Source organism: Acinonyx jubatus, chromosome C1, assembly GCF_027475565.1.
Source record: "Acinonyx jubatus isolate Ajub_Pintada_27869175 chromosome C1, VMU_Ajub_asm_v1.0, whole genome shotgun sequence".
NCBI lineage: Eukaryota > Metazoa > Chordata > Mammalia > Carnivora > Felidae > Acinonyx > Acinonyx jubatus.
This window is the reverse complement of record NC_069381.1, coordinates 106,572,036-106,598,739: the sequence shown is the minus strand read 5'-3', so window position 1 is coordinate 106,598,739 and position 26,704 is coordinate 106,572,036. Positions and strand designations below refer to the sequence as shown.

Below are 26,704 nucleotides of genomic sequence, written 5' to 3'. Positions count from 1 at the left end.
ATGTCTTGGCCTTGACCTAATCCTCTGTTCCATCTCCTGCCACTCCCCTCATACTTTATTTACTAGGTAATCTAACTCCTTAAAATTAGAAACGTATCTGTGCTAAGGATGTTTTCTCTGCTCTAACAGCCTTTTTGCATTCCTTTCTTTCCTGAGTAACCTACACAGCTTTCAGGACTCAGCCCAGGGGACATCTACATTGCTAGACTGGTTTCAGCATTCCTCCTGTGACCCACCCCTATCTCCCCTCCCCCATCCTTGCATTCCTCTATTGTAGTATTTTAATTTTTATATTTTCACCACCCAGAACAATGTTAGTGCTCCATACATTATTTTTAAAATTAAATATATGTTGGGGTGCCTGGGTGATTCAGTCAGTTAAGCATCTGACTCTTGATTTCAGCTCAGGTCATGATCTCACAGTCATGGGGTTGTGGGATCAAGCTGAGAGTTGGACTCTGCACTGACAGCACATAGCCTGTTTGGGATTCTCTGCCTCCTTCTCTCTCTGCCCCTACCCCACTCACGCGTGCGTGTACACATCCTCTGTCAAAATAAATAAATAAACATTAAAAAAAATTTTTTAAAGAGAGGTACTTCCTTAACTACTACTACTAATATATTAAAATTAAACATATTGAATAAGTAAAACTAATTTTCACTTTATTTTTTTAAGTTTATTTATTTATTTATTTTGAAAGAGAGAGAGGGGAGGGGGCTGAGAGAGAGAGAGAGAGAGAGAGAATGAGAGAGAGAGAATCCTAAGCAGGCTCACACTGTCAGTGCAGAGCCTGATGTGGGGCTCAACCTCATGAACCATAAGATCATGACCTGAGCTGAAATCAAGAGTTGGATACTTAACCAACTGAGCCACTCAGGTGTCCCCTAACTTCTACTTCAATCAAGATATTTTCAGTATCTAGCTTCTAGCTCTTTTAAGTAGGTAAAATGTAGTGCCTTGATAAACACTGGACAGCATCCTGTCAGCAGGAGTAACAGGTCCAAAACCTTGGTAATTCTGTAAGTTCAGTCTGGTTGTGGGAGGGACAAAAGCAGGGAATGGGACTGCATCCCACAGGAAAAAGATTTTTATTATAAAAATAGTAAATGAGCCACAACTTTCTATCCACACATCCCTATGCTTCCTGCATACTCTCTTCCTGGAGCTGTGGTCTTCCAATTATAGTCAATTCTCACTATTTGTGCTATGCATATTTTACAAAGTCTTTGAAACCACTGAATTGGCAAATACTGAATCCTCATTCCTGGGGGAAATAGGTTCCTGTGAGCCTCTAGTCACACAATTTTTTGTCAACCAAAACACTATTTGCATTACATTGTATCATTTGTCAACATCCTTGTCAAATAAGCAAGTCTCATTGGCATTGAAAACCCACTCTTCCATATAACCCTTTTCTTGTATAACACTTAGCCAGTGTTTACATTTTTTTCTTGAAGTCCCCTGATCCTAGAACTTGCCTCACCTGTAAGTTTAATGTTTCTTATATGATATAGCCCTTTGAAACAAGTGAGTTGGGCAGCACTAGGTAGATAGGTTTAACATTTTCCTGACCCTAGGTAAGGTGACCATAAATTTCTTTGGTTTCCAGTCTTTTTTTTTTAATTTTTAAAATTATGTTTATTAATTTTGAGAGAGAGAGAGAGAGAGAGATGGGCAGAAAGAGAGAGGGAGACACAGAATCTAAAGCAGGTTCCAGGCTCTGAGCTATCAGTGTAGAGCCAGACGTGGGGCTCAAACCCACAAGCTGTGAGATCATGACCTGAGCCAAAGTCAGATGCTTAACCGATGAGCCACCCAGGCTCCCCTCCTTGGCTTTCAGTCTTACAACACGCTGCCCACTACACTTTTTCATGGTTCATCATCTCATGAGTCCACATTTTAGCTGCTTTTCCATATTTTCCATAGTTACATCATAACACTACAGCTGTTAACTTTAGCATCTTCCAGAATGACTTCATATACATATCAGTAAATTTCCTCTTTCTTTTTTCTGAATGTACCATATGATTAATTCATAACATTGCATTCATGGCCACTTGCAATAGAACTCATGCCTGAGCAAAGCTTATCCAACACATCTATTTCTTCTGTAAGGCAATCACAGTTCTCTTGTGCTTAGGAATACTAGACATCACTTCAGCACTAGGTGTGGAAGCCATTTTAAGCAGCAAAATCATCAACAATATGCACAAAAACGCCAAAAACATAATACCAACTAGACCACAAAAGGACATTTGTTTAGTAAAAGAGTTTAAACATAAAGGCAGAACATCACCTTGTTCAACCTGACCTGAGGACCTGGCATTGGGTGAATCAAATGTTTTGCTGCTCTGCACATGCCCGTGAATGACTGCAAAAGTGGCTTGAGTACTGATTTTGGGGTTAGAAAGAAATTCTAGTGAGTAGGTGAATTAAAAAATATGGAATCTATGAATAATAAGGAACTGTATTTAGTTTCATACTTTGTAGATTCCTCATAAAAATTAGTGGTAAATCATTCTTTGATTGTTAGAATAGCATGGAGGAAAACATTCTTAGCTCATACTGAGTCACCAGACACAAAGGGCACTGAGGAATGAGAAGAGGCTTTCTGAGATTCTGGGTGCTGGAGGCAAATATAGTCTTTGGGAACACCAGTGTCCGGACTCTGCTTTTGAGTCTCAGACAGGAATGTGGCCTTTGGTGGGAGATCAGTTTTCAATTATTCCTTTAAACTGAAATGCATTGACTGTTAAGTGAGTTCCTCCCCAACGGCAGTATAAATCTTAGTATGAAAAACTGGTAGTGTAGCTAGAATTGAGCTATTTCCTCTTTAGACAGTGATTCTGGCAGGTACACCTTTCATCGGGAGTCTAGAAGCCAGAGAAGTACCATATTAAATATGCAGCATTTGTTCTTGCCCTATGTGGTTACACACTACCAACAATTTTTCTACATATAAGCTAATTAAAATGAGAACTTACAGTAAAAAATATGTGAAGTTTCATCCCATCATTCCATAACCTACATGAAACAATGCAAGTTAGAAAGAGAAAAGGCTTTGGAGACACACAAATTGGGTTCAAATCCTGTCTCTGCCAACATATGACCTTAGAATTTAACAAGTTTCTTAATGTCTCTGAATCTCAGCTTCTTCATCTGTAAAACAAGTACATAATAACCACCTCACAGGATTGTTGTTATAACAAAACTGTTTATACTCATGGGTTGACTTGTGACCATTTTGACATGGCCAGTTTGCAGTAGCAGCTGCATCAAAACATTCATTTCAAAATGTAAAACAATACTTTTAATTTATAATTTATAAGATATAAATTTGCAATTTATATCTCTGACCTTTAGTTATGTATAACTGTCTCCTATATTCACTTCCTACCTTAAGAGTTATAGTCAAATGGTAAAAAGACCTTATATTATGCACTATCCCCATTTCTGAATCTTAACCCATTCTCCCTTGGATTCCCGGCTATAGGTGTGCATTTTCCCTGGTGTGGGATTTGGTGAGATCCTAAGCTGTTTGTTCCATTATTTTGTTGACTAGAGGTACTATCTGATAATATCCCAAATAAGTTTGTTACTCACATGCAGAAAAAAGCAAAGAGCAGACCTGAGGATGTTATCTTTACCAGTGCCTGTGTACAAGGTTGGTATCTTGGCTGGCATCTGGAAGGCTCTTGAACCATTCCCTAACTGATAAGGATGGGTTCACCTGTGCCTGGGCTCTGTGTACAATTTTTATATATCAACAAATTAAAGTGAGAACTTACAGTTTTCAATTGTATAGTGTGCTGTATGCCAAACACCTGCTTTCCTTCTAGTATTCTGAAATTCAGTATGTGTTAGGCAAGGGGGTGCTGTGTGACCAGCCTCCAATAAAAACCTTAAACTCTCAGCATCTAGTGGGCTTCCCTGGACAGAAGCATTGGGCACATGGTACTTCATTTTTCTCTCCTGTTGGAGAAAGAAGCAAGCTCAATGTGAACCCTTACAGGAGGGAGAAAGCATGGAAAGACTTTGTGGGTTACTTATCCAGACTCCACCTGTGTCTTTTTCCCTTGCTGATCCTACCATACATCCTTTCACTGCAATAAGCCTCACCATGATTATATGCTAAGTCTCATGAGTCCTTTTAGCACATCACTGAATGTGCCTTAGGGACCCCCTCACTACCCCCACAAAAAACACTTAGTTCTTAAAAAGCAAACTTTTAGAGATTTCTGATTCTGCTAGGATGGAGTAGCCCCACTCTTTCAAGGCCCTTCCTCTTCCAACTAAACTTCCAGATATAATACAACAAACAAATGTAGAAAGACTGAAAGGTAGAAAGAAGGTGGGCTGTCTAGAGACCTCAAGACTTGTGAGGCAACAGGGTGCTGAGTGACCTGGTCTCCTTATGGCTCTCATATATCCCAGACAAGGCAGTGCAGAAGCCTCCAACCAGAACCAATGACAGGCACAAACAAGAAAAACTCAAAGAAAAGCTTGTTTCCCCTAAACAAGGGAGAAAACATTAGAAGAAGGATGGCTGTTGTAGACAGAATAATATAAGCTGTACACACATCCTAATCCCTGCCTGTTACCTTACCAAACAAACTGACCTTGAAGATATGATTAAGGTTAAGGGTCTTGAGAGGGGGAGATTACCTAGGTGGGCCCAACCTGATCTTGAGTCCTTAAAATAACATTTTCCAGCAGAGGTCAGGTTCAGAGAGAGAGGGAACTACAGAACAGTCAGAGAGATGCCATGGTGATGACTTTGAAATGCAGAAGTGGTCAGAAGACAAAGAATATGGTCAGCCTACAGAAGCTGGAAAAGACAAGGAAATGGATTCTCCCTTAGGTCCTTAAGAAAGGAACACAGCCTTACTGATGTGATTTTACCTTATCAAGGTACAGGACTGTAAGATAATAGGTTTGTGTTGTTTTAAACCATTAGATTCGTGGTAATTTGTTATAGCAGAAATAGGAAACGGGTAGAGATTTTGGAACCTAGAAGTGGAGTGTGACTGTAATAATCACCTAAAAATGTGGACGTGAATTTGGAATTAGGCAATGGGCAGAGGCTGGAAGAATCTGGGAAAGTATGATAGAAAAAGTCTAGATTTCCTTGAGTAGACTGTTGGTAGAAACATAGATGTTAAAGTCATGCTTAGCAGTGAGGGCTCAGAAGGGAGTGAGGACCGTGACAGAGAAAACATAAATTGCCTTAGAAGACAACTAAAATGTTTTGAACAGACTGTTAATAGAAAATGGATTAAAGGTGCCTCTAGTGAGGGCTCAGAAGGAAATAAGAATCCTTGTCATTTAGTGGTAGGATGCTTAAGCATAAGTGTGCCCTGTAGTTATATAGAGAGCAAATTGGTAAATGATGAACTTGGATAGTTAGGTGAGGAGATTTCCAAGCGAAGTGTTAGAAGTACAGCCTAGTTTCTTCTTGCTGCTTATGCTAAAATGCAAGAAGAAAGAAATAAATAGAAGGAAGAACTACTGAACAACAAGGAACAGGGGCTCGATGATTTTGGAAATTCTCAGCTTACCCAGATGGCAAAAAATACTAAAGTTAAGAGATCACTTTCAGAAAACTAGGTCTAGAGAAAAAACGGAGTGTCTAGACTACCTTTTGCTAATACCTCAGAAGTACTGAAAGTCAGAGTATTCAGTCATACAAAAGGATCTTTGAAGACACTAAGCACGTGACTCAAAGATCCCCTTAGCCATATCAAAAGAAGCCAAAAACAGAAAGATCTTTGGAAGAGCCTCTTGTTTAATTGAGGGAATCCCTGTGGCATACATGGGAGACCCAAAAGGTTCTTAAGAATTTTATACCAGCAAAATCACTACCTGCTTAGACCAAAAGAAACAGCATGAAATGAAAGTGGGGCCAAGCAGGGAGCTAATCTTTCACCCCACTTCCCTGTCTCACAGAAGCAGATGGCATGCTCTGATTCCCCTCTCAGGTGGTTTGGTGGGGCTGAACAGGAAGCTATATTCCAACTTGCACCAAGCAGAAGCAGGTAATGTCCCACTCAGTGATGTCTATGGAAATGAGTGGGAAGTTTTATTCTTTTCCAGGCAGAAGTAGGTGGCACTCTAATTTCCCCATGAGTGGTGTTAGCAGGCCAAGCAGGGAACTGACTTTCCATCCCTTGTGTGGGGGAAGCAAACACTGGTGAGCCAATTTGCTTGCCAGAGTAGTGTCTGTAGGTGCAGTGGAGAGCTGAGCCTCACCCTCAGGAAGCAAGAACCAGACAAGGAAGCAATGTGAGGTGGGGTGAGGCACCAACAGGTTTTACTGCCCTCACTCTTGTGTCAGTGGGGTGCAGCTAGGTTGATTGTCTACCACAATTGGCATGAATGAGACTGAATGATGTCATGTAAATCAGGAGTAGTTACCACTTTAATATCTACCTGCCCCAGTGTCAGATAGATAGGAGAAATGAACCTCCATACCTACTGGACAGTAATGAGGTAGGGGAAGAGAAGGGAGTCAAGACTAACTGGTATTTCACTTTGTTTCTTCTCTCCTTGTGTTGGCAGGGGCCAGCAGAGAGCTGAGCTTACATGCTGGGAGCAATGGGATGGTAGAGTTGGTGCCCTACTTTTACCAGGAAGTTGTAAGTAGGGATGAAGAGGGAGATAAACTTCTACCCCACCCAAATGCAATGACGCAGTGAGTACCCAACTTTCATCAGGGGGACTAACTGCTAAAAAAAAAAAGAAAGAAAGAAAGTAAAATAGGATGCAGAGTCTCATCACATAATATAAAGGATACAAGAGAATCACTCATTATACAAAGAAACAGAAAAACCACAAAATGAATGAAAAAAGACAACATACCAACACTGAGATGAATTAGATGTTGGATTATCTGACAATGTAAAGCAATCATTATAAAAATACTTGAATAATCAGTTACATATTTTCTGGAAACAAATAAAAAAAACAGACAATGAAGTTATAAAAAGAGCCAAAAAAGAATCAATACTGATACAAAAACCTATTGGATAGGCTCAGTAGTAGAATGGAGATGACAGAGGATAAAATCATTGAACTTGAGGATAGATCAATACAGTTTGCTCATTCTGAACAACAGAAGGAAAACAGACTGAAACAAAACAGTCCCAGTGACCCATGGGCTGATAACAAAAGAGCAGAGTCTTAGAAGGAGAGGAGAGAGAAATGGGATTGGAACAGTATTAAAGAAATAATGGCTGAACACTTCCCAAATTCAGTGAAATTTGAAATTTGAATTCACAAATTCAAAAAGCTTCATGCTATGGACTGAATGTTTATGTCCCCTCTCAACTGATGTTGAAGCCCTAATCGCCAGTGTGATGGCATTTGAAGGTAACATGAAGGAGAAGCCCTCATAAATGGGATTAGTGCCCTAATAAGAAAAGACACAGGAGAGATGATCTGTCTTTCTGCCCTTGAGGATACAGCAAGAAGCCATCTCAAAACTAGCAAGCAGGCTCTAACCAGACACTGAATCGGCCAGCACTTTGATCTTGGACCTCTAGCCTCCAGAACTGTGAGCAATAAATGTTTTTGTTCTTTAAGCTACCTAGTCTGTGGTATTATGTTACGGCAGCCCAAGCTAACTAAAACACTGAGTGGACCACAAATAGGGTAAACCCAAAGAAATGATTTCTAAGACATATCACAGTTAAGCCTCTGAAAACTAAAGAGAGCAACTAGAGAGCAAACATACATTCCTTAAATGGTACACCTAACAAGGAGTTTGTCATCTGAGCAATGTAGGCCAGACTGTCAACTGCTAAGCCTGTATCTTTTTTCCTTCAGGATGAAGGGAAAATAAAGACGTTTTTAGTTGAAGGAAAAGTAAAAGATATATTGTTCACAAACTTACCCTTAAAGGGTGGCTAAAGAAAGTTTTCTAAAGAGAAAAGAAATGATGACAAAAAAAGTCTGGACTTTCATAAAGAAAGAACATTGGCATGGGTAAAATTTAGGGTAAATATAATAGATTATCCATTTCTCATGAATGTCTTAAATCATTTTTGATGACTGAACAAAAATTTAAAAAAATTTGATATGGTGCTTAATGTAGATAGAGAAAACACTTTAGACAATGATAAAGTGGGGAGGGGAAATGAGCCTCTGTGGGAGTAAGATTACTATAGTTCATTGGAAGTGATACAATGTTGATAATGGTAGACAGTGATTAGTTATGTGTGTATACAACAATACTTTTAGCAACCACTAAGAAAACTACACAGAACCATACATTCAAAAATACTACAAATAAATTATGATGGAATCCTAAAAATATTCATAAAACTGACAGAAAAGAGTACCAGAAAACAGGAGAAACAATCAGGAAACTAATAATAAAGTGGCAGACTTAAATCCTAACACAATAAAGATTTCAAATGGAAGTGGTCAAAATGCACCAATTAAAAGAGGTAAGCAGAATGGATAAAACAAAAACATCTAATAATGTTGCTTATAAGAAATTTACTTCAAATTAATAACAGGTTGAAAGCAAAAGGTATATGTAAACATAAATCAAAAAAGAAGTGGATATATTCATATCAAAGTAGACTTCAGAGCAAAGAAAAACAACTTTATTGAGATGCTAGGGTGCCTCAGTGGGTTAAGTGCCTGACTTCGGTTCAGGTCATGATCTTATGGTTTGTGAGTTTGAGCCCTGTGTCAGGCTCTGTGCTGACAGCTCAGAGCCTGTAGCCTGCTTTGGATTCTGTGTCTCCCTCGCTCTGTGCCCCTCCCCTGCTCATGCTCTGTCTCTGTCTCAAAAATAAACAAACAAACAAACAAAAAAAGAAAACTAACTTTATCAATCTGTTCAAAAATATAGATGATGAGAGAATACTTCCCAACTTATTTTATTAGGTCCATCTTACCCTGAGTAGGGTAATGAATACACATTTTCATGGGTAAGGGTAGGGGGCCTGAATAGACATTTTTCCAAAGAAGACATACAGATAGCCAACAGACACTTGAAAAGAGGCTCAATTTATCATCAGGGAAATGCAAATAAAAACCACAGTGAGGAATCTGTAACTTGTCAGAATGGCTGACAATTTATTGTCAAAAAGAAAATGTGTCTCCCTCTCTCTGCCCCTCCCTGCTCACACTTTGTCTCTCTCTCTCAAAAAATAAACATCAAAGATATATGTACCCCTATGTTTACTGTAGCATTATTTACAATAACCAAGATATGGAAGTGACCTAAGTGTCCATAAATAGGTGAATATATAAAAATGTGGTGTATACACACACACACACACACACACACACACACACACACACACACAATGGAACATTACTCAGCCATAAAAAAGAATGGAACCTTCCCATTTGTGATGTGACAATATGAATAGACTTAGAAGGTATTATACTAAGTAAAATAAGTCAAACAGAGAAAGACAAATACCATATTACTTCACTCATAGGTGGAATCTAAAAATCACATATCAAAACAAATCAACAAACACAAACAAAAAGCAGAAGCAGGCCCATAAATACCAGAAACAAACTGGTGGTTACCAGAGGGGGAGGGTGGTGATGGGCAAAATAGGTGAAGGAGATTAGAGCTGCAGACATCCAGGTATAAAATAAATAAGTCATGGGGATGAAAAGTACAGTATAGGGAATATAGTCAATAATACTGTAATAATTTTGTATGGTGACAGATGGTGACTATATTCATTGTAGTGAGCATTTTATAATGTATATTAGTATCAAATCACTATGTTGTTCACCTAAAACTAATATAATATTATATTTCAACCATACATCAATTAAAAATCTGAAGAAAAGGGGTGTCTGGGTAGCTCTGTTGGGTAAGAATTCAACTCTTGATTTTGGCTCAGGTCATGATCTCACTGTCATGAGACTGAGCCCCACGTCAGGCTCTGCACTGAGCATGGAGCCTGCTTAAGATTCTTTCTCTCTCTCTCCCTCTGCCCCTCAAGAAACGTTTTTTGAAAAAAATACTTAGGAAACATTTTAACCAAGGATGTGTAAGACTTCTGCATTGAAAACTACAAAACATTGCTAAAAACAGCTAAAGAACAACTAAAACATGGAGAAACAACCTGTGTTCATGGATTCAAAGATTTAATACTATTAAGATGGCAATACTCTCCAAAGTTATCTACAGATTCATTGTAATCTTAGCAAAATACCAATAGCCTTCTACACCATACATATAAATAGCAAAGATAACTCATACATCTTAACTTTAAAACTTAATACAAAACTACAGTAGTTAAAATAGTGTGGAACTGGCATAACCATAGATATATAGGCCAATGGAACAGAATTGAGGATGCAGAAATAAATCTATATATCAAAGGCCATTTGATTTTTTTTCCAAGGGTGCCAAGACCATTCAATGAGGGAAAGGTTAGTCTCTTCAACAAATGTTGCTAACACAACAAGATACCCACATAGAAAAAATTGAAGTTGGATTTCTGCTTCACACAACACACAAAAATTGATTCAAAATGAATCAAAGACCCCAAAACTCTTAGAGGAAAGCAAGGAAGTAAATTTTCATGACCTTGGATTTGGTAATTGACTCTTCGACATGACACTAAATTCACAAGCAACAACAACAAAAAATCAAATTGGATTATATCAAATTAAATAGTTTTGTGCAAGTAGACACTATCAAGGCAGTAGACACTATCAAGAAAGTGAAAGGCAATCTACAGATGGGAGAAAATATCTGCAAATCACTTATTCAGTAAGTATCATAATATATATACACACACACACACACATATATGTATGTCATAATATATATCCACGTATATAAAAAAATTCTCACAAATCAATAGCAAAAAGACAAAAAGCCCAATTAAAAATGGGCAAATGTCTTGAAGAGACATTTTTCCAAAGAAGTTTACAAGTGGCCAACAAGCATATGAAAATATATTCAACATAACTCATTAGGTGAATGTAAATCAAACCACAGTGAGGTATACCATTCAGACCCACCAGGATGGTGTAATTTAAACAAAACAATATAAGACAGAAAACAAGTGTTGGTGAAGACATGGAGAAGTTGCAACCCTCATACATTGCTGGTGAGAATGTAAATGGTGTGAACACTATGGAAAACAGCTTGGCAATTCCTCAAAGAGTTAATCATAGAATTGCCATATGTACCAACAATTCCACTCCTATTCTAAAAGAATAGAAAACATGGATTAAAACAAAAGTTTATACATAGATGTTCTTGACAGCACTATTAACGATAGCCAAAAGTTGGAGACAACCCAAATGTCTATCAATGGGTATGATATGGGTAAATGACATCAAACAAATATATCCATACAATGGAATATTATTCAGTCCTAAAAAGGAATGAAGTACTGATATATACTATAACATAGATGAACTTCAAAAAGATTATGCTAAGTGAAAGAAGACAGACACAAAAGGTCACATATTGATTCCATTTATATGAAATATCCAGAATAGGCAAATCCATAGGCCACAGAAAGTATATTTGTGCTTTCCAGGGTCTGGGGATGGGAAATGGGTAGTGACTGCTTAATGACTGTGGAGTTTCCTTTTGAGATAATGAAAATGTCTTGTAACTACATAGAGGTGATGCTTGCAAAACCTTGTGAATCTACTAAATGCCACTTAATTGTATACTTTAACATGGTTAATTTTATGTTATGTGAATTCACCATAAATTAAAAAAGGGATGAGGGAGACTCAGGGATGTGTACTTCACAAATACTTGATAATAAAAAAATTGCTATTTTATAAAGGGAAAGAACAAGAAACAGAGTCTGGGAATGGGTAAAAAGTATGCTGTGTGCACTATTAAGTTTTTTTAATAGGATGACATTTTCATAAAAAATCATGCTGTCAAATGTCCCTAGGGATGGCATTTAATTGACTTAGTATAACTTTGTTTAATTAATTTAATTAAGAATATTATATCATAATGTCATAGTTATTAGTAGTAGAGATAATACTGTCCAGTGTCAAACATAGTGTTTGACACTGAGTAGGTCCCCACTAAATGGTAATTACTACAGGAAAGCTTGAGGGCTGGCCCTGCCTTCTTCAGTTCTGCTCCAGTGCCTTGCAAAGAGCTGAACACAGGCAGAGACACACTGTAGAGAGGGAAGAGAAGCTACAACCTCTGGTTCTGAGACATACCACTGTGTAGAATCTCATCTGCAGTCTATGCTGAGGCTGAGGGCATGAGGAAGGGTGTCATTGTGCTGTATACATAGGGCCCAAGGGCAACAAACTATATCACAGGAAAGAGTCAAGGGAGAGCTTAGAAAATGTAAGCAGCTGCAGAGGAAGAGGGGATACCAGGCCAAGTCTGATGATACATGGCATGTAAACAGCTTACTTGGACTCCATCTTTATGTGCTATCTCTGGGTGTATCTTCCTTTCAACCTGGACCTGCTTCTTCAACCTCCTCCTCTGCATCTTCTCCAGCCACAGGTCATCTAAACTGATGCGTGAGTGCCGAGGGATGATGCTCCTAGGTTGTGAAGGAGTCTCCCTGGGGATATCCTCTGCAGAGACGGAGGGGAGGGTCCATGCCACCATCTCAGTGATAGAGAATGGCCTCTGAGTTGGCTCAATGTGAAAAGCTTTCTGACTGTGGGAGCAATTGGGCTTCTTGCCTTGTTGTTCTTCCCACCGCATATAGTTCTAGAGATCAGAGAGGAGAACATATCAACTGGGCACAGTGTCCTTTTCTTTTCAGTTTTTTTGGGGGTATCACCCCCATCTTTGGGTTAATCCCCTAAAATACAGATTCCAGTAAAATACCTTGTTCACAGTAATTCTGGAAAATGTGAAGATTAGGAATAAAACAAATCTTGTTTCTTTTAAAAACTGTACTTTCAAGACTATTTAAAGAGATCAAGTCTTCTACCTTGATCAAAAAATTAAGTCTTGAAAGATTACTGAAAGTGATTACTGAAAGTCTTGAAGTGATTACTTGAAAGCTCTTGCTTAAACAACATACCCTGAGAACAGAATTTGAACACAAACACACTCAGGCACTTATTACTTCTTTCTTGGCACAGACATTAACTAAATGTACACACAGCTGCACTTTACCTGTGTTGCCTTCACTTTGTCCTAGTTTACAGTTATCAGGCAACCTAACTGAATTCAAAATAAAGTTTGTCCCTACTAACAGACTACGTGGGCTTTGTGTTGACATGGCCATTCTTTGTCATCCTTGGTCATCCTTTGTGTTCGACATGGCCTCTGGGATCAACCCAAAGGTGCACCTTTTCTTCACAGGTGTTAAGTCTTATCCCCCACCTCCCACCCCCTGCCACTGCACCCTGGTGGACACCTCTTTCACAAGACTTCTTTGGAATGTCATCTCCAAATACTTTGTGTATACTATTTGGTGGAAACAAAGGTGAAATTTCTGTTAACTATTTCAAGAGTCTGCCTTAAATTATATATATGCATGCATATATATATGAATACACACACACGGGGAGAGAGAAGAAGGTAGAGGAGGAGGGAGCATAACTGTTACTTATAGTTTTGGGGTACAGCCTGGGAACTGGGACTTTCCAAAGCTCTCCCGGTGATTCTAATATGCACCCAAGGCTGAGAATCACTGTTTCGTTTTGTTTCATTTTTTTTAGCTCCCAAATATTGCTCTAAGTTTAAAAAGTGCTTTCATTTAGTTTTCTTTCCCCAACTCTACTGAGGGCTAGAAACAGCTGGTATATTATCCATATTCTACAGATAGAGTCTCAGAAAGCTTAAGTGATTGTCTGAGTTCACATGGCTCTGTATGTCATCCTACTGTGACTCTACACTCCATGTCCATTCACAACATTGTACAAATTACTGTTTCATAGGCAGATAGAATGACTCCATAGTAAGCAAGCACAACACCTCAGACTCTGATAACTCTCAAAGTCCCCCAAAAAGGAATGGATGTTAATTGAGCACATCTTTATGCAAGACTCCCTGTTACTCACTTTATGTACACTAGATAAAGAAGCTGGGTCCTTCTAGGGCCATTAGGCAAGTGACATAAGCCTTCTGGAAGGAAGGCAAGCTCCCTGGTACTGGCACTTCCACAAGAATGTAACTCACTGCCATTAGAGATGAGCTCACTTATTTTCAACTTAGAAGGCAACTCGGACTTTTCCATCACACCACTCTGTAACCTACCAGCCTGAACCTGAGTTGTTGGCTGGGGCTTCTTCATGCCATCAGTGACGGTTTTATCTACAACTTCTGTTTTATCATAACTTTAGAATGTTATTACTTTCACAGCTTGGTTATGGGCCATTATAGAGAATGCTGGCTGGAGACTAAGTGTCCTAACTTTACCTTCATTTTTTTTTTCTGTATGCTCAATGGAAAAGAGTTAACTCCTCCCTTGCCCCTTTTCCTACCTTGAGAGGTGGCTAGGGTCATATATCCATTTACTTAACAAAGAGCTTTGCTCTCAGGAAGAAAGGTCTTTGTTCTGAGGCCATTAATTATAGCCGTAATTTGCAAAGTATGGCCCCAGACCAGCAGCACCCAGTATGATGAGCACCCTCTAAGATGATCTCCAAAGACCTCACCTCATTGGTGTAGGCCCTTGTCTGAGCCTCTCTTCTTGAGAGTGAGCTGGACTTAGTGACTTGCTTCCAACGAACAGAGTACAGCAGAAGGGATGGGATGCCACTTCTGAGATTAGGTTATAGAAAGGCTGTGGCTTCCGGGGTGCTTGGGTGGCTCAGTTGGTTAAGTGTCTGACTTTAGCTCAGGTCAAGATCTCACGGTTCATGGGTTCCAGCCCTGTGCTGGGCTCTGTGCTGACAGCTTAGAGCCTGGAGCCTGCTTCAGATACCAGGTCTCCCTCTCCCTCTGCTCCTCCCCAACTTGTGCGCATGTTCTCTCTCTCCCTCTCTCTTTCTCTCTCTCTCTCTCTCTCAAAAAATGAATAAATGTCAAAAAAAAATTAAAAAAAGAAAGGCTGTGGATTCCATTTTGGGGGGACTCTCATGGATCCCTTGCCCTGCAGGAAGCCAGATGACATACTGTGAGTAGTGCTGTGGAGTGATTCGTGTGACAGGGAACCGATGTCTCCAGCCAATAGCCAGCAGGATCTGTGACCTGTCACAGGGCAAGTGTGGAAGCAAGACATCCTGCAGTCCAGCCTTGAGATGAGTGCCACCACTGCCAACATGTTGACTACAGCCTTATGAGAGATCCTGAGCCAAAGTCACCCAGCTAAGTCAGGCCAATTATGCAGTAATGGATAACCAGTACCCTTGGGAACAGGTTCAATCCTGTTTCCAGATTTTCAATCCTCATCAAGACTTTCTGAATTAGAAATTCTGGGGGTGGGGCCAGCAATCTGTTTATAATACCTTCTAGGGATTATGTTGCAAGGCTAGTTTGAGAATCACTATACTATACAGACAGGCAAATAAGAGAGAGGCAAGGCAGATCAGGCTGTTCCGGTGTTCCTTGTGTGCGTCCTAGGGTGGAGGGTCAGGGAGCAGACTGTGGGGTTAGATAAACTGAGGCTGAATCCTGGCTGTGGCTCTTAGCAGCAGTATAACTCTGGGCAACTTACCTTAACTTCTTCTCTATTTGTTCATCTGTAAAATGGGAATACTAATTCCTCTCAAAAATGTTATATGAATGAAATGAGATAGTGAACATGCAGCACTTAGCATAATGCTTGTCACATATATATTACATCAATATACGGCAAACCAATATTGTGGTTTATTAATAGGAAGAGACAGCTGAGATGGCTGTGGTAGTAATAGAGTCCTATCTTTCTGGAATGATTTGCTTTTAGGTCCCACCTCAGCACTTCACTGAAAAAATGCTACTTAGCATTAAACTCATTCTCCAATTTTTCATTTCTATTTTGGAGTGTCTTCAAGGCTTTCTTTGGGTAAATTTCTAGTACAAATCTATAACTCTCCTTATAGTATTGGGCAGTACAGATTTAGTTTATCCAGTTTGCATCCTTGTAAAGTAACCTTGTTACCACAAATTAAGAAGATGCTGTTCTAATGTCTGTCTGTTTAATACTAGACATTTTATCAGCCAGCACAAGCAAGGCATATCAAAAGCCACTACTACATAGTGTAAGACATAGGTACACTATCTTGTGAAACTAGAACTTTATAGAATAAAGGAATATTCCTGTAGGTAGACCACTTTCTGAAGTCATTCCACAAGGCTTTCTTGAGCACATAGTATGTGACAGACAGCACTGCAGATGCTAGAGATTCTGCAGGGAAAGAACAAAGTTTGTTGCCATGGAGTTTCTTATGCAATGGGAACACAAAAATGGACAAAACAGTCCCAGCTTTTCAGGAACTCAAAATATAGTGGATGATAGGGACATATAAATGCATGAACTTCTATATATAGATTAAAAGTCTATGGCAGATAGTAGGTACTAAAACAACAACAGCTCCTCTGTTCTTAACTGCTAATTTAAACACTAGAGCAGCTTTATGGATAAGGCAGCTAAACATTGAAGGAGCTATCATTTGTTAAGTACCCACTGTCCACCTCTATAACCCCAAAAGAGAAAAATTAAGAAAAGATGAGACAATGGCAGGTGAAGAATTTCAATAAAATCTGAAAAAGGGTAAGTGGATATAGGAAAGGTAAATGACATAGCTGAGCACAGGAAGCTGACTAAAGGAAAGAAGTTATCAGGGACTGTGCAGGACAGACACAAGTCCTAGGGAAACATCAGAGGCTTTGGGTTAAAGTCTGTGTGTGAAAGTGTGGCCCCCCCAGTAACCTCCTCTAGCTCAGTCAGCCTGGGGACTATGCACACTTCCCTCTCCATTTCTCCATTCTCCTACATCATCTGTCAGCCAAATTAAAACACAGAAACTTATGGCATTGAATATTTGTACAGAGGACTCAGATTCTGGGATAGCACACTGATCGGTGAAAGCAGTGGAGAGATCTGGGATGAAAACGGAGAGAAAAAAAAAATTTTGCATAATGAACTGTATGTTGGTCACTCAGCTCCCTGCTGCATTCCCAAAATGAGGCTACAGTCCCTGGGTAGGAGGTGGGAAAATACTTCTCTGGTAAAATTTACCCACCCCAGAGAAAAGACCTCTAAATACTGATTTGTAAAATGAGCAACTTCTCACTCAATTGTCCTATAGTGAAGCCCAGTAGTTGATTAACTCCCAACATGACCATAAGACCAAACAGATGTTTGGTGTTTTACCCTTAATAAATATGAAATGCAGCCAAAGACTGCCACACATTTAGGGAAAAACTCCAATACACTAAAAAGACCAAAACAAAAAAATAGGAAAAGAAAAAAAAACATCAAACAGAAAATGTGGGGAAGAGAAGACTTCAAAAAAGCTAAAATTGGTAACTTCAAAAATAAAGAGGAAGACACTAACCATGACACAAGAGAATGATGCTATGAAAAAATAACAGTTCTGGCCAAGAGGGCACTGACACACCACTCCCTTTTCTCCCTCCCTCTCTCCTACTAAGTATAGCTACAAACTTGAGAGTTATATATAAAACAAAAGTATAAAGGCTGTGAATGATACAGAGAAGAAGGCACACAAGCTGGGGATTCCAGAATGCAACAAACAATGAGTTCCCTGGGTTTTCTTATACCCCACATACGGGTGCTGGAGAATCTTGCAACCTGGAAATGCCACAAGGCACCGACATTAAAGCCCCAATGAAAGCTAGAGGACTGGTCTAGCAAGACAGAAAATTTTAGACAAGAATTGCTCGATCCTCACATGGTGAAAACCATGCAACATTCCTTCATTCCCTGCTTTCCTCAGCAAAGCATGAGTGGGGAACTTCCAACCTCACCTAGCCATAACTGGGCATAATTCTCCAGACAGACAGTGTTGAAAAGGCCTAGTGGGAAGTGGAGACTCTGATCCCCTGACATTGGTAATGAGGCTCTCCTCCATCGTGTCTTTCATCCCTTACCTGGTAGTAGACAGGCATCTCTCTCCTGCCCTGCTAGGGTGATGTAGAAGAAGGCATAGTAGAGAGCCAGGACCTTTACCACCACTTAGCATTAACAAAGCTTTCTGACTCCATGGGTAGCAGTCTCCTGCTCAACAGGGAAGGATTAGTGGAGTTCTAATGGTGAACCTTAACGCCCATCCTGACCAGTAACAAGACATTCATCCCTGCATCAGGTCGTCAAAAAAGGCCACATAAGAAATCTGTGAGTTCACCCACACCTGGCAGTAATGAGGCAGTTCTTACTTTCTCCCACTGGAGTAGTAGTAGAGGTGGTCTGCAAAACAGAAGGTTTAAATAAGATACAGAGACTCAAAATGTACTACCCAAAATTCCCAGAATAAAATTGGAACTTGTCATACCAGGAATGAAGAAAATCTCAACTTGGACAAGAAAAAACAGTCAACAAATGCCAACATTGAGAAGACACAGATGCTAGATATATCTGACAAAGATTTTAAAGCATCCATCATAAAAATGCTTCAACAAGCAATAGAAATACTCTTGAAACAAGTAAAAAAAGGACATCTCAGAAAATAGAAAATCTTAACAAAAATAGAAGATATAACTAAATGGAAGTTGTAGAACTTAAAAATATAATAACCAAAATTTAAAAATTAAATGATTTCAAGAGAGAATGGAGAGGACAGAGAATCACTGAACTTTAAGATAGAAAAAGAGAAATCCCACAGTCTGAACAGCAAAGAAAAAACAGACTGAAAAGATAATTAAGTAGAAGCTCAAGTACCTGTGAGACTATAAAAATCAAACATTACAGTATATAGAGTCCAAAAAAGAGAGAAGGTGGGTGGCAGTGAAATGTATTCAAAGGAATAATGGCTAAACATTTCCAAAATTTGGTAAAAGACATAAACCTACTGACTTAAGAAGCTGAGCAAATCCCAAAATGGATAAACTCAAAAGAAATCCACATGAAGAAACATCATAATCAAACTTCTGAAATCTAAGGACAAAGACAAATCTGGAAAGCAGTAAGATAAAAAAAGAACTTCCTTATAAGGGAAAAGCAATTTAAATGACATCCTCAGAAACTGTGGGTGCCAGAAAGAAGTGGTACAACATTTTCAAGTGTCATTTTTTTTTAAGAAAGCAATTGTTAATGCAGAATCCAATATGCAGTGAAAATATTCTTCAGGAATGAAGAAAAAATCAAGATTTTCTCAGAGAAGGGGTGTCTGGGTGGCTCTGTGGGTTAAGTATACGACGTTGGCTCAGGTCATGATCTCACAGTTTGTGAGTTCGAGCCCCGCATCGGGCTCTGTGCTGACGGCTCAGAGCCTGGAGCCTGCTTCGGATTCTGTGTCTCCCTCTCTCTCTGCCCCTCCCCTGCTCATGCTCTGTCTCTCTCTGTCTCAAAAATAAATTAACATTAAAAAAAATTTTAAAAAAAGACATTCTCAGAGAAAGGAAAACAGAGAATTTATTACCATCCAATATACCCTTAAAAATGGTAAAGGATGCACCAAACAGAGTAGAAGAAAGAAATAAATGGCCTCCGAATTAGTAAGGAAGAAGTAAAAGTGTCACAATTTGCAGACAAAATGATACTACTTATAGAAAAAAACTATTAGCACTAATAAAGAATTTCAGTAAAGTTATAGGACACAGAATTAACTTGCAGAAATATGTTGTCTTTATACACAAATAATGAATTAGCAGAAAGGGAAATTAAGAAAACCTTTTCATTTACAATTATATCAAAAAGAATGAGATACCTACTAATAAATTTAATTAAGGAGGTGGAAGACCTGTACTCTGAAAACTAGAAGGCACTAATGAAAGAAACTGAAGATGACACAAATAAGTAGAAAGATATCCTATGTTTATGGATAATAAAAATTAATCTTGTTAAAATAACCATACTACCAAATCAATCTACAGATTCAGTATAATCTCTGTCAAAATATTAATATAATTTTTCACAGAACTACAACAAATAATCCTAAAATTTGTATAAAACCACAAAAGATCCCAAATAAGCCAAAGCAGTCTTGAAAAAGAACAAAGCTGGAGATTTCAAGATATACTACAAAGCTATAGTAACCCAAACAGTATGGTAGTGGCACAAAAATCGACCCATAGATCAATGGAACAGAATAGGAAGCCCAGAAATAAACCCACACTTACATGGTCAATTAGTCTATGACACAGGAGGCAAGAATATACAATGGGGAAAAGTCAACCTCTTCCATAAATGGTGTTGGTAAAACTGGACAGCTACATGCAAAAGAATGAAACTGGACTACTTTCTTAAGTCATACGCAAAAACAAACTCAAAATGGTTTAAAGGTCCAAATGTCAGACTTGAAACTATAAAATTCCTAAAACAAAACACAGGCAATAAACTCTTGGATATTGGTCTTAGAAATATTTTCCTGGATCTTACTCCTCAGGCAAGGACAGCAAAAATAAACAATCAGGATTACATCAAACTAAAAAGCTTTGACACAGCAAAGGAAACGAGAAAACGAAAAGGCAACACTCTGAATGGAAGAAGATATTTGCAAATGACATACCTGATAAGAGGTTAATATCTAAAATACTTAAAGAACTCATGCAATTCAACACACACACACACACACACGCACACACACACACAATCCAATTTAAAAATGGGCAGAGGACTCAAATGACATTTTTCTAGGATAACACAGAGATGGCCAAAGACACATGAAAAGATGCTCAACATCATTAATCATCAGGGAAATGCAAATCAAAACTACAATGAGGTATCACCTCATACCTATCAGAATGGCTAGTATCAAAAAGACAAGAAATTAATGCTGGTAAGAATGTGGAGGGGCGTCTGGGTGGTTCAGTTGGTTAAGCATCTGAGTCTTGATTTTGGCTGAGGTCATGATCTCATAGTTCATGAGTTTGAGCCCTGCGTCGGGCTCCTTACTGACAGTGCAGAGCCTGCTTGAAAGCAGGGAAGCCCCCTGCTTGCTTGCTCTCTAAATAAATAAATAAATAAATAAATAAATAAATAAAGTACACTTAAACAAATTCTTTAAAGGGGGCCATGATGGCAAAACAGCATGAAAGTTTTTTTTGCATCTCTCATCCCTGAAATATAGTCAGATCAACACTAAACCATCCTGTACACCTAGAAAATTGATCTGAGGATTAACACAACAATCTGCACAATCTGAACCACAGAACTTGGCAGGTACACAGTGCAGAGAGGTGAACTGGGGGAGAGAGAAGTCGTAGAGGGCAAGGACCTGTTTTTGCTTGCTGAGAGAAGAAGGAGATGGGGTGGTGGGGGAGAGTACGGGAAAAGCATACTCCCCCCCCTCAAAAGCAGCCGGAGAGAAAGCAGAAAAGTGACAATAGCCACAGGGACTAAACAAAAAAGGGAGAAAGGAGAAAGGAGAGGGTTTCAATACCATTAAGACACTATGAACAGGGGGAGTGCACAGTCTGAAACTCTGCAGCTCCGTATCTGATGGTGCTCCAGTGGGAAGGGCGAATCCCCAGGAGCAGAGAGTGAGGTCTGAGGGGTTCTCTGGACACATGGGGAGATGCAGTTCCTCTGCTGGGAGGATATTTGGTAGTGTCTGTGCAGCCTTGCCAAAGGCAAGGGTCCCAGTGGACCCCAGAGATCAGCCACATTTGCTGGTGTTGAAACAAGGATGTTGAGGGGTGAAGCCTGGCACCAGATGTGTGTTTTGACTTGCCATAATCCCTAAAACACTACTGCTACACGGTTGCGTGAACTTTTTCTGGGGCAGGCTGGCACCCAGCCACAGTCTCTGGACATCAGCAGTAGGGTGGTCCCACAAACGTTCCTGGGTGAGGCCAGCACCCAGCCATTGCTCGGTGAGACCTTCCTGTAGAGGGGCAGAATGGGTCAGAGCCACAGTACCTCAGAGAGAGGGGTTGGGAAACACAGTCCCATCTGAGATAAAACTCAGGAGGGAGGTGCTGCCTGGCAGTCTGATGGCGTGGTCATGGACAGTTAGAAATGAGAAGGAAGCTGGAGACAAAAGACTGGTGTGCGATTGCTGATCGGGGAGAACAGAGTTTTGATACTAGAGACTGGGTAGCTGGGGACACCATTTTCACCCCTCTGGCACTTGCTCATACACAACTACATGAGCTGCAACAATCCACCCCAGTAAGCTAAACAGCGCCATCTAGTGGAAAATGGAGCTGTTACACTAAGCCCCTTTGAACTGGACCAAACATCCTCTCAGTTTATGTCTGCTTAGTTTATGGATTATAAAGTGCTCCATAGTTTGACTTCTAGGGGAAACTGGATGTAATTTCAATCATATTTCATTCTGTTCTCTGGTCCATCTATTCAATTTTTTTCCTTTTTCTTTTCTTATTCTTGAATAAAGAGAAAAAATTATTTTTATTTTCTGTTTTTATATAAGAAAGATTGTTCTTTAATCTTTTTCTACTATATTTTCACCTTTTTGTTAATTTTTTAAATTCTATTTTAATTTAATCATCTCATTTTATTCTATTTTATCATATTTATTTTTCCAAATTTTTAAATGTTTTCCTTTTTTTCCTTTCCTTTTCTTTTCTTTCCTGTTTTTTCTATATTCTAGCAAGCTTCTTTCAACAACCAGACCAAAACACACCTAGGATCTATCATCCTTTATATATTTTGTGCTGTTTTAAATTAAAAAAATTTTATTTATTCTTTTTCTTCCTCTAAAATGACAAAATGAAGGAATTCACCCCAAAAGAAAGAACAGGAAGAAATGACAGCCAAGGACTTAATCAAAACAGATACAAGCAAGATGTCTGAACCAGAATTTAGAATCATAACAATAAGAATACTAGCTGGGGTTGAAAATAGATTGGAATCCCTTTCTGCAGGGACAAAAGAAGTAAAAGCTAGTCAGGATGAAATAAAAAAAAATGCTATAACTAAGCTGCAATCTCAAATGTATGCCACAGTAGCAAGGATGAAAGTATGGATGAAGCAGAGCAGTGAATCAGTGATATAGAGGACAAACTTATGGAGAATAATGAGGCAGAAAAAAAGGGAGACTAAGGCAAAAGAGCACAATATAAGAATTAGAGAACACAATACAAGAATAAGAATATAAGAATTAGAGACTCATTAAAAATGAATAACATCAAAATCATAGGGGTCCCAGAAGATGAAGAGAGAGAAAAAGGGATAGAAGGGTTATGTGAGCAAATCATAGTGGAAAACTTTCTTAACCTGGGGAAAGACAAAGACATCAAAATCCAGGAAGCCCAGAGAACTCCCTTTAGAGTCAACAAAAACTGACCATCAACAAGGCATATCATAGTCAAATTCATAAAATACTCAGGCAAGGAAAGAATCATGAAAGCCGCAAGGGAAAAAAAAATGACCTTAACCTACAAGGGAAGGCAGATCAAGTTTGCAGCAGACCTATCCACAGAAACCTGGCAGGCCAGAAAGGAGTGGCAGGATATATTCAATGTGCTGAATCGGAAATATATGCAGCCAAGAATTCTTTATTCAACAAGGCTGTCCTTCAAACTAGAAGGAGACATAAACAGTTTCCCAGAAAAACAAAAACTAAATGATCTGTGACCACTAACTCAGCGCTCTAAGAAATTTTAAGGGGGACTCTCTGATGGGAAAAAAGATGAAAAAACAAACAAACAAACCCAAAAGACCAAAAGCAACAAAGACTAGAAGGGACCAGAGAACACTACCAGAAACTCCAACTCTACAGGCAACATAATGGCAATAAATTCATATTTTTCAGTACTCACTCTAAATGTCAGTGGACTAAATGCTCCAATCAAAAGACATAGGGTAACAGAATGGATAAGAAAACAAAATCCATCTATATGCTGTTTACAAGAGACCCATTTTAGACCTAAAGACACCTTCAGATTCAAAGTAATGGGATGGTGAACCATCTATCATGCTAATGGTCACCAAAAGAAAGCCAGAATAGCCATACTTACATCAGAAAATCTAGATTTTAAAATAAAGACTGAAACAAGAGATGAGGAAGGGCATTATATCAAAATTAAGGGGTCTATCCACCAAGAAGATCTAACAATTGTAAACATTTATGCTCTAAATGTGGGGAACCCAAATATATAAATCAGTTATTTACAAACATAAAGAAACTCATTGATAATAATATCATAATAGTAGGGGACTTCAACACCCCACTCACAGCAATGGACAGATCATCGAAACAGAAAATCAACAAGGAAACAATGGCTTTGAATGACACACTGGACTGGATGGACTTAACAAATATATACAGAACATTTCATCCTAAAGCAGCAGAATACACATTCTTCTCGAGTGCACATGGAACATTCTCCAAAATAGATCATATACTGGGACATAATCAGCCTTCGACAAGTGTAAAAAGATTGAGATCATACGATGTATATTTTCAGACCACAATGCTATGAAACTTGAAATCAACCACAAGGAAAAATTTGGAAAGATAACAAATACTTGGAGTCTAAAGAACATCCTACTAAGGAATGAATGGGCTAACCAAGAAGTTAAAGAGGAAATTAAAAAGTACTTGGAAGCCAATGAAAATGATAACACCACAACCCAATACCTCTGGGGTGCAGCAAAGGCAGTCATAAGAGGGAAGTATATAGCAATCCAGGCCTTCCTAAAGAAGAAAGAAAGGTTTCAGATAGACAACCTAACCTTACACCTTAAAGAGCTAAAAAAAGAACAGCAAATAAAACCCCAAACCAGCATAAGACAGGAAATAATAAATTTTAGAGCAGAAATCAATGCTATCAAAACCAAAAAAACAAACAAACAAACAAACAAACAAACAGTAGAACTGATCAATGAAACCAGAAGCTGGTTCTTTGAAAGAATTAAGAAAATTGATAACCCAGTAGCCAGTTTGATCAAAAAAAAAAAAAAAAAAAAAAAGGAAAGGACCCAAATAAATAAATAAAATCAAGAATGGAAGAGGAGAGATCACAACCAACACAGCAGAAATACAAATAATAAAAGAATATTATGAGCAATTATACACCAATAAAATACACAATATGGAAGAAATGGATAATTTCTAGAAACATATAAACTACCAAAGCTGAAATAAGAAGAAATAGAAAAACTGAATGGACCCATAACCAGTAAAGAAATCAAGTTAGTAATCAAAAATCTCCCATAAAACAAGAGTCCAGGGCTGGATGGCTTTCCAGGGGAGTTCTACCAAACATTTAAAGAAGAGTTAACACCTATACTTTTGAAGCTGTTCCAAAAAATTGAAATGGAAGAAAAATTTCCAAACTCATTCTATGAAGCCAGCATTACCTTGATTCCTAAACCAGACAAAGACCCCCTAAAAAGGAGAACTACAGACCAATTTCCCTTATCAACATGGATGCAAAAATCCTCAACAAGATACTAGCCAACTGGATCCAACAATACAGTAAAAGAATTATTCACCATGACCAAGCAGGATTTATATCTAGTATGCAGGGCTGGTTCAATATCCACAAAACAATCAATGTGATACATCACATCAATAAAAGAAAGGACAAAAACATGATCCTCTCAACAGATGCAGAGAAAGCATTTGACAAAACACAGCATCCTTTCTTCAAGGGTCAAGAAAGTAGGGATAGAAGGATCATAAGTCAAGATCATAAAAGCCATAAATGAAAGACTTGCTGCTAATATCATCCTCAATGGGTGAGCTTTCCCCCTAAGGCCAGGAACAAGACAGGGATGTCCACTCTCGCCACTGTTATTCAACATAGCATTGGAAGACTTAGTCTCAGCAGTCAGACAACACAAAGGAGTAAAAGGCATCAAGTGGGCCAGAAGGAGGTCAAACTTTTACTCTTCACAGATGACATGATACTCTATATGGAAAATGCAAAAGATTCTACCAAAAAGTGCTAGAACTGATTCATGAATTCAGCAAAGTCGCAGGATATAAAATCAATGCACAGAAATCGGTTGCATTGGTGTATACACCAATAATGAAGAAACAAAGAAATCAAGGAACCGATCCCATTTACTATTGCACCAAAACCCATAAAATACCTAGGAATAAACCTAACAAAAGAAGTGAAAAATCTATACACTGAAAACTATACAAAGCTTATGAAAGAAATTGAAGAAGACACAAATAAATGGAAAAAGATTCCATGGTCCTGGATAGGAAGAACAATTATTGTTAAACTGTTGATACTATCCAAAGGAATCTACATATTCAGTGCAATCCCTATCAAAATAACACCAGCATTCTTCACAGAGCTAGAACAATCCTAAAATTTGTATGGAACCAGAAAAGACTCCAAATGCCAAAGCAGTCTTGAAAAAGAAAACCGAACCTGGAGGCATCACACTCCCGGACTTCAAGATGTATTACAAAGCTGTAATCATCAAGACAGTATGGTACTGGCACAAGCACAGACACTCAGATCAATGGAACAGAATAGAGAACTCAGAAATGGACCCACAAATGTATGGCCAACTCATCTCTGACAAAACAGGAAAGAATATCCAATGAAATAAAGACAGTCTCTTCAGCAAATGGTGATGGGAAACTGAACAGTGACATGCAGAAAAATGAACCTGGATCACTTTCTTATACCATTCACAAAAATAAACTCAAAATGGATGAAACACCTAAATGTAAGACAGGAAGCCATCAAAATCCTCTAGGAGAAAGCAGGCAAAACCT

General features: G+C 38.7%; 1 protein-coding gene across 6 annotated transcripts in view; it reads right to left on the bottom strand.

Annotated features, from left to right (window-relative positions):
• Positions 1-26,704, bottom strand: part of ARHGEF4 (Rho guanine nucleotide exchange factor 4) — a 261,691-nt gene that overhangs the window by 129,497 nt on the left and 105,490 nt on the right. For 5 of the 6 annotated variants that reach the window (XM_053214832.1, XM_027056096.2, XM_053214833.1 and 2 more), the window contains exon 3: positions 12,396-12,704. The exons of the other annotated variant lie outside the window; for it this stretch is intronic. In XM_053214832.1, coding sequence (XP_053070807.1) covers positions 12,396-12,704 — 309 coding nt within the window. The remainder of the gene's footprint in view (positions 1-12,395; positions 12,705-26,704) is intronic. 6 annotated transcript variants of the gene reach the window in all.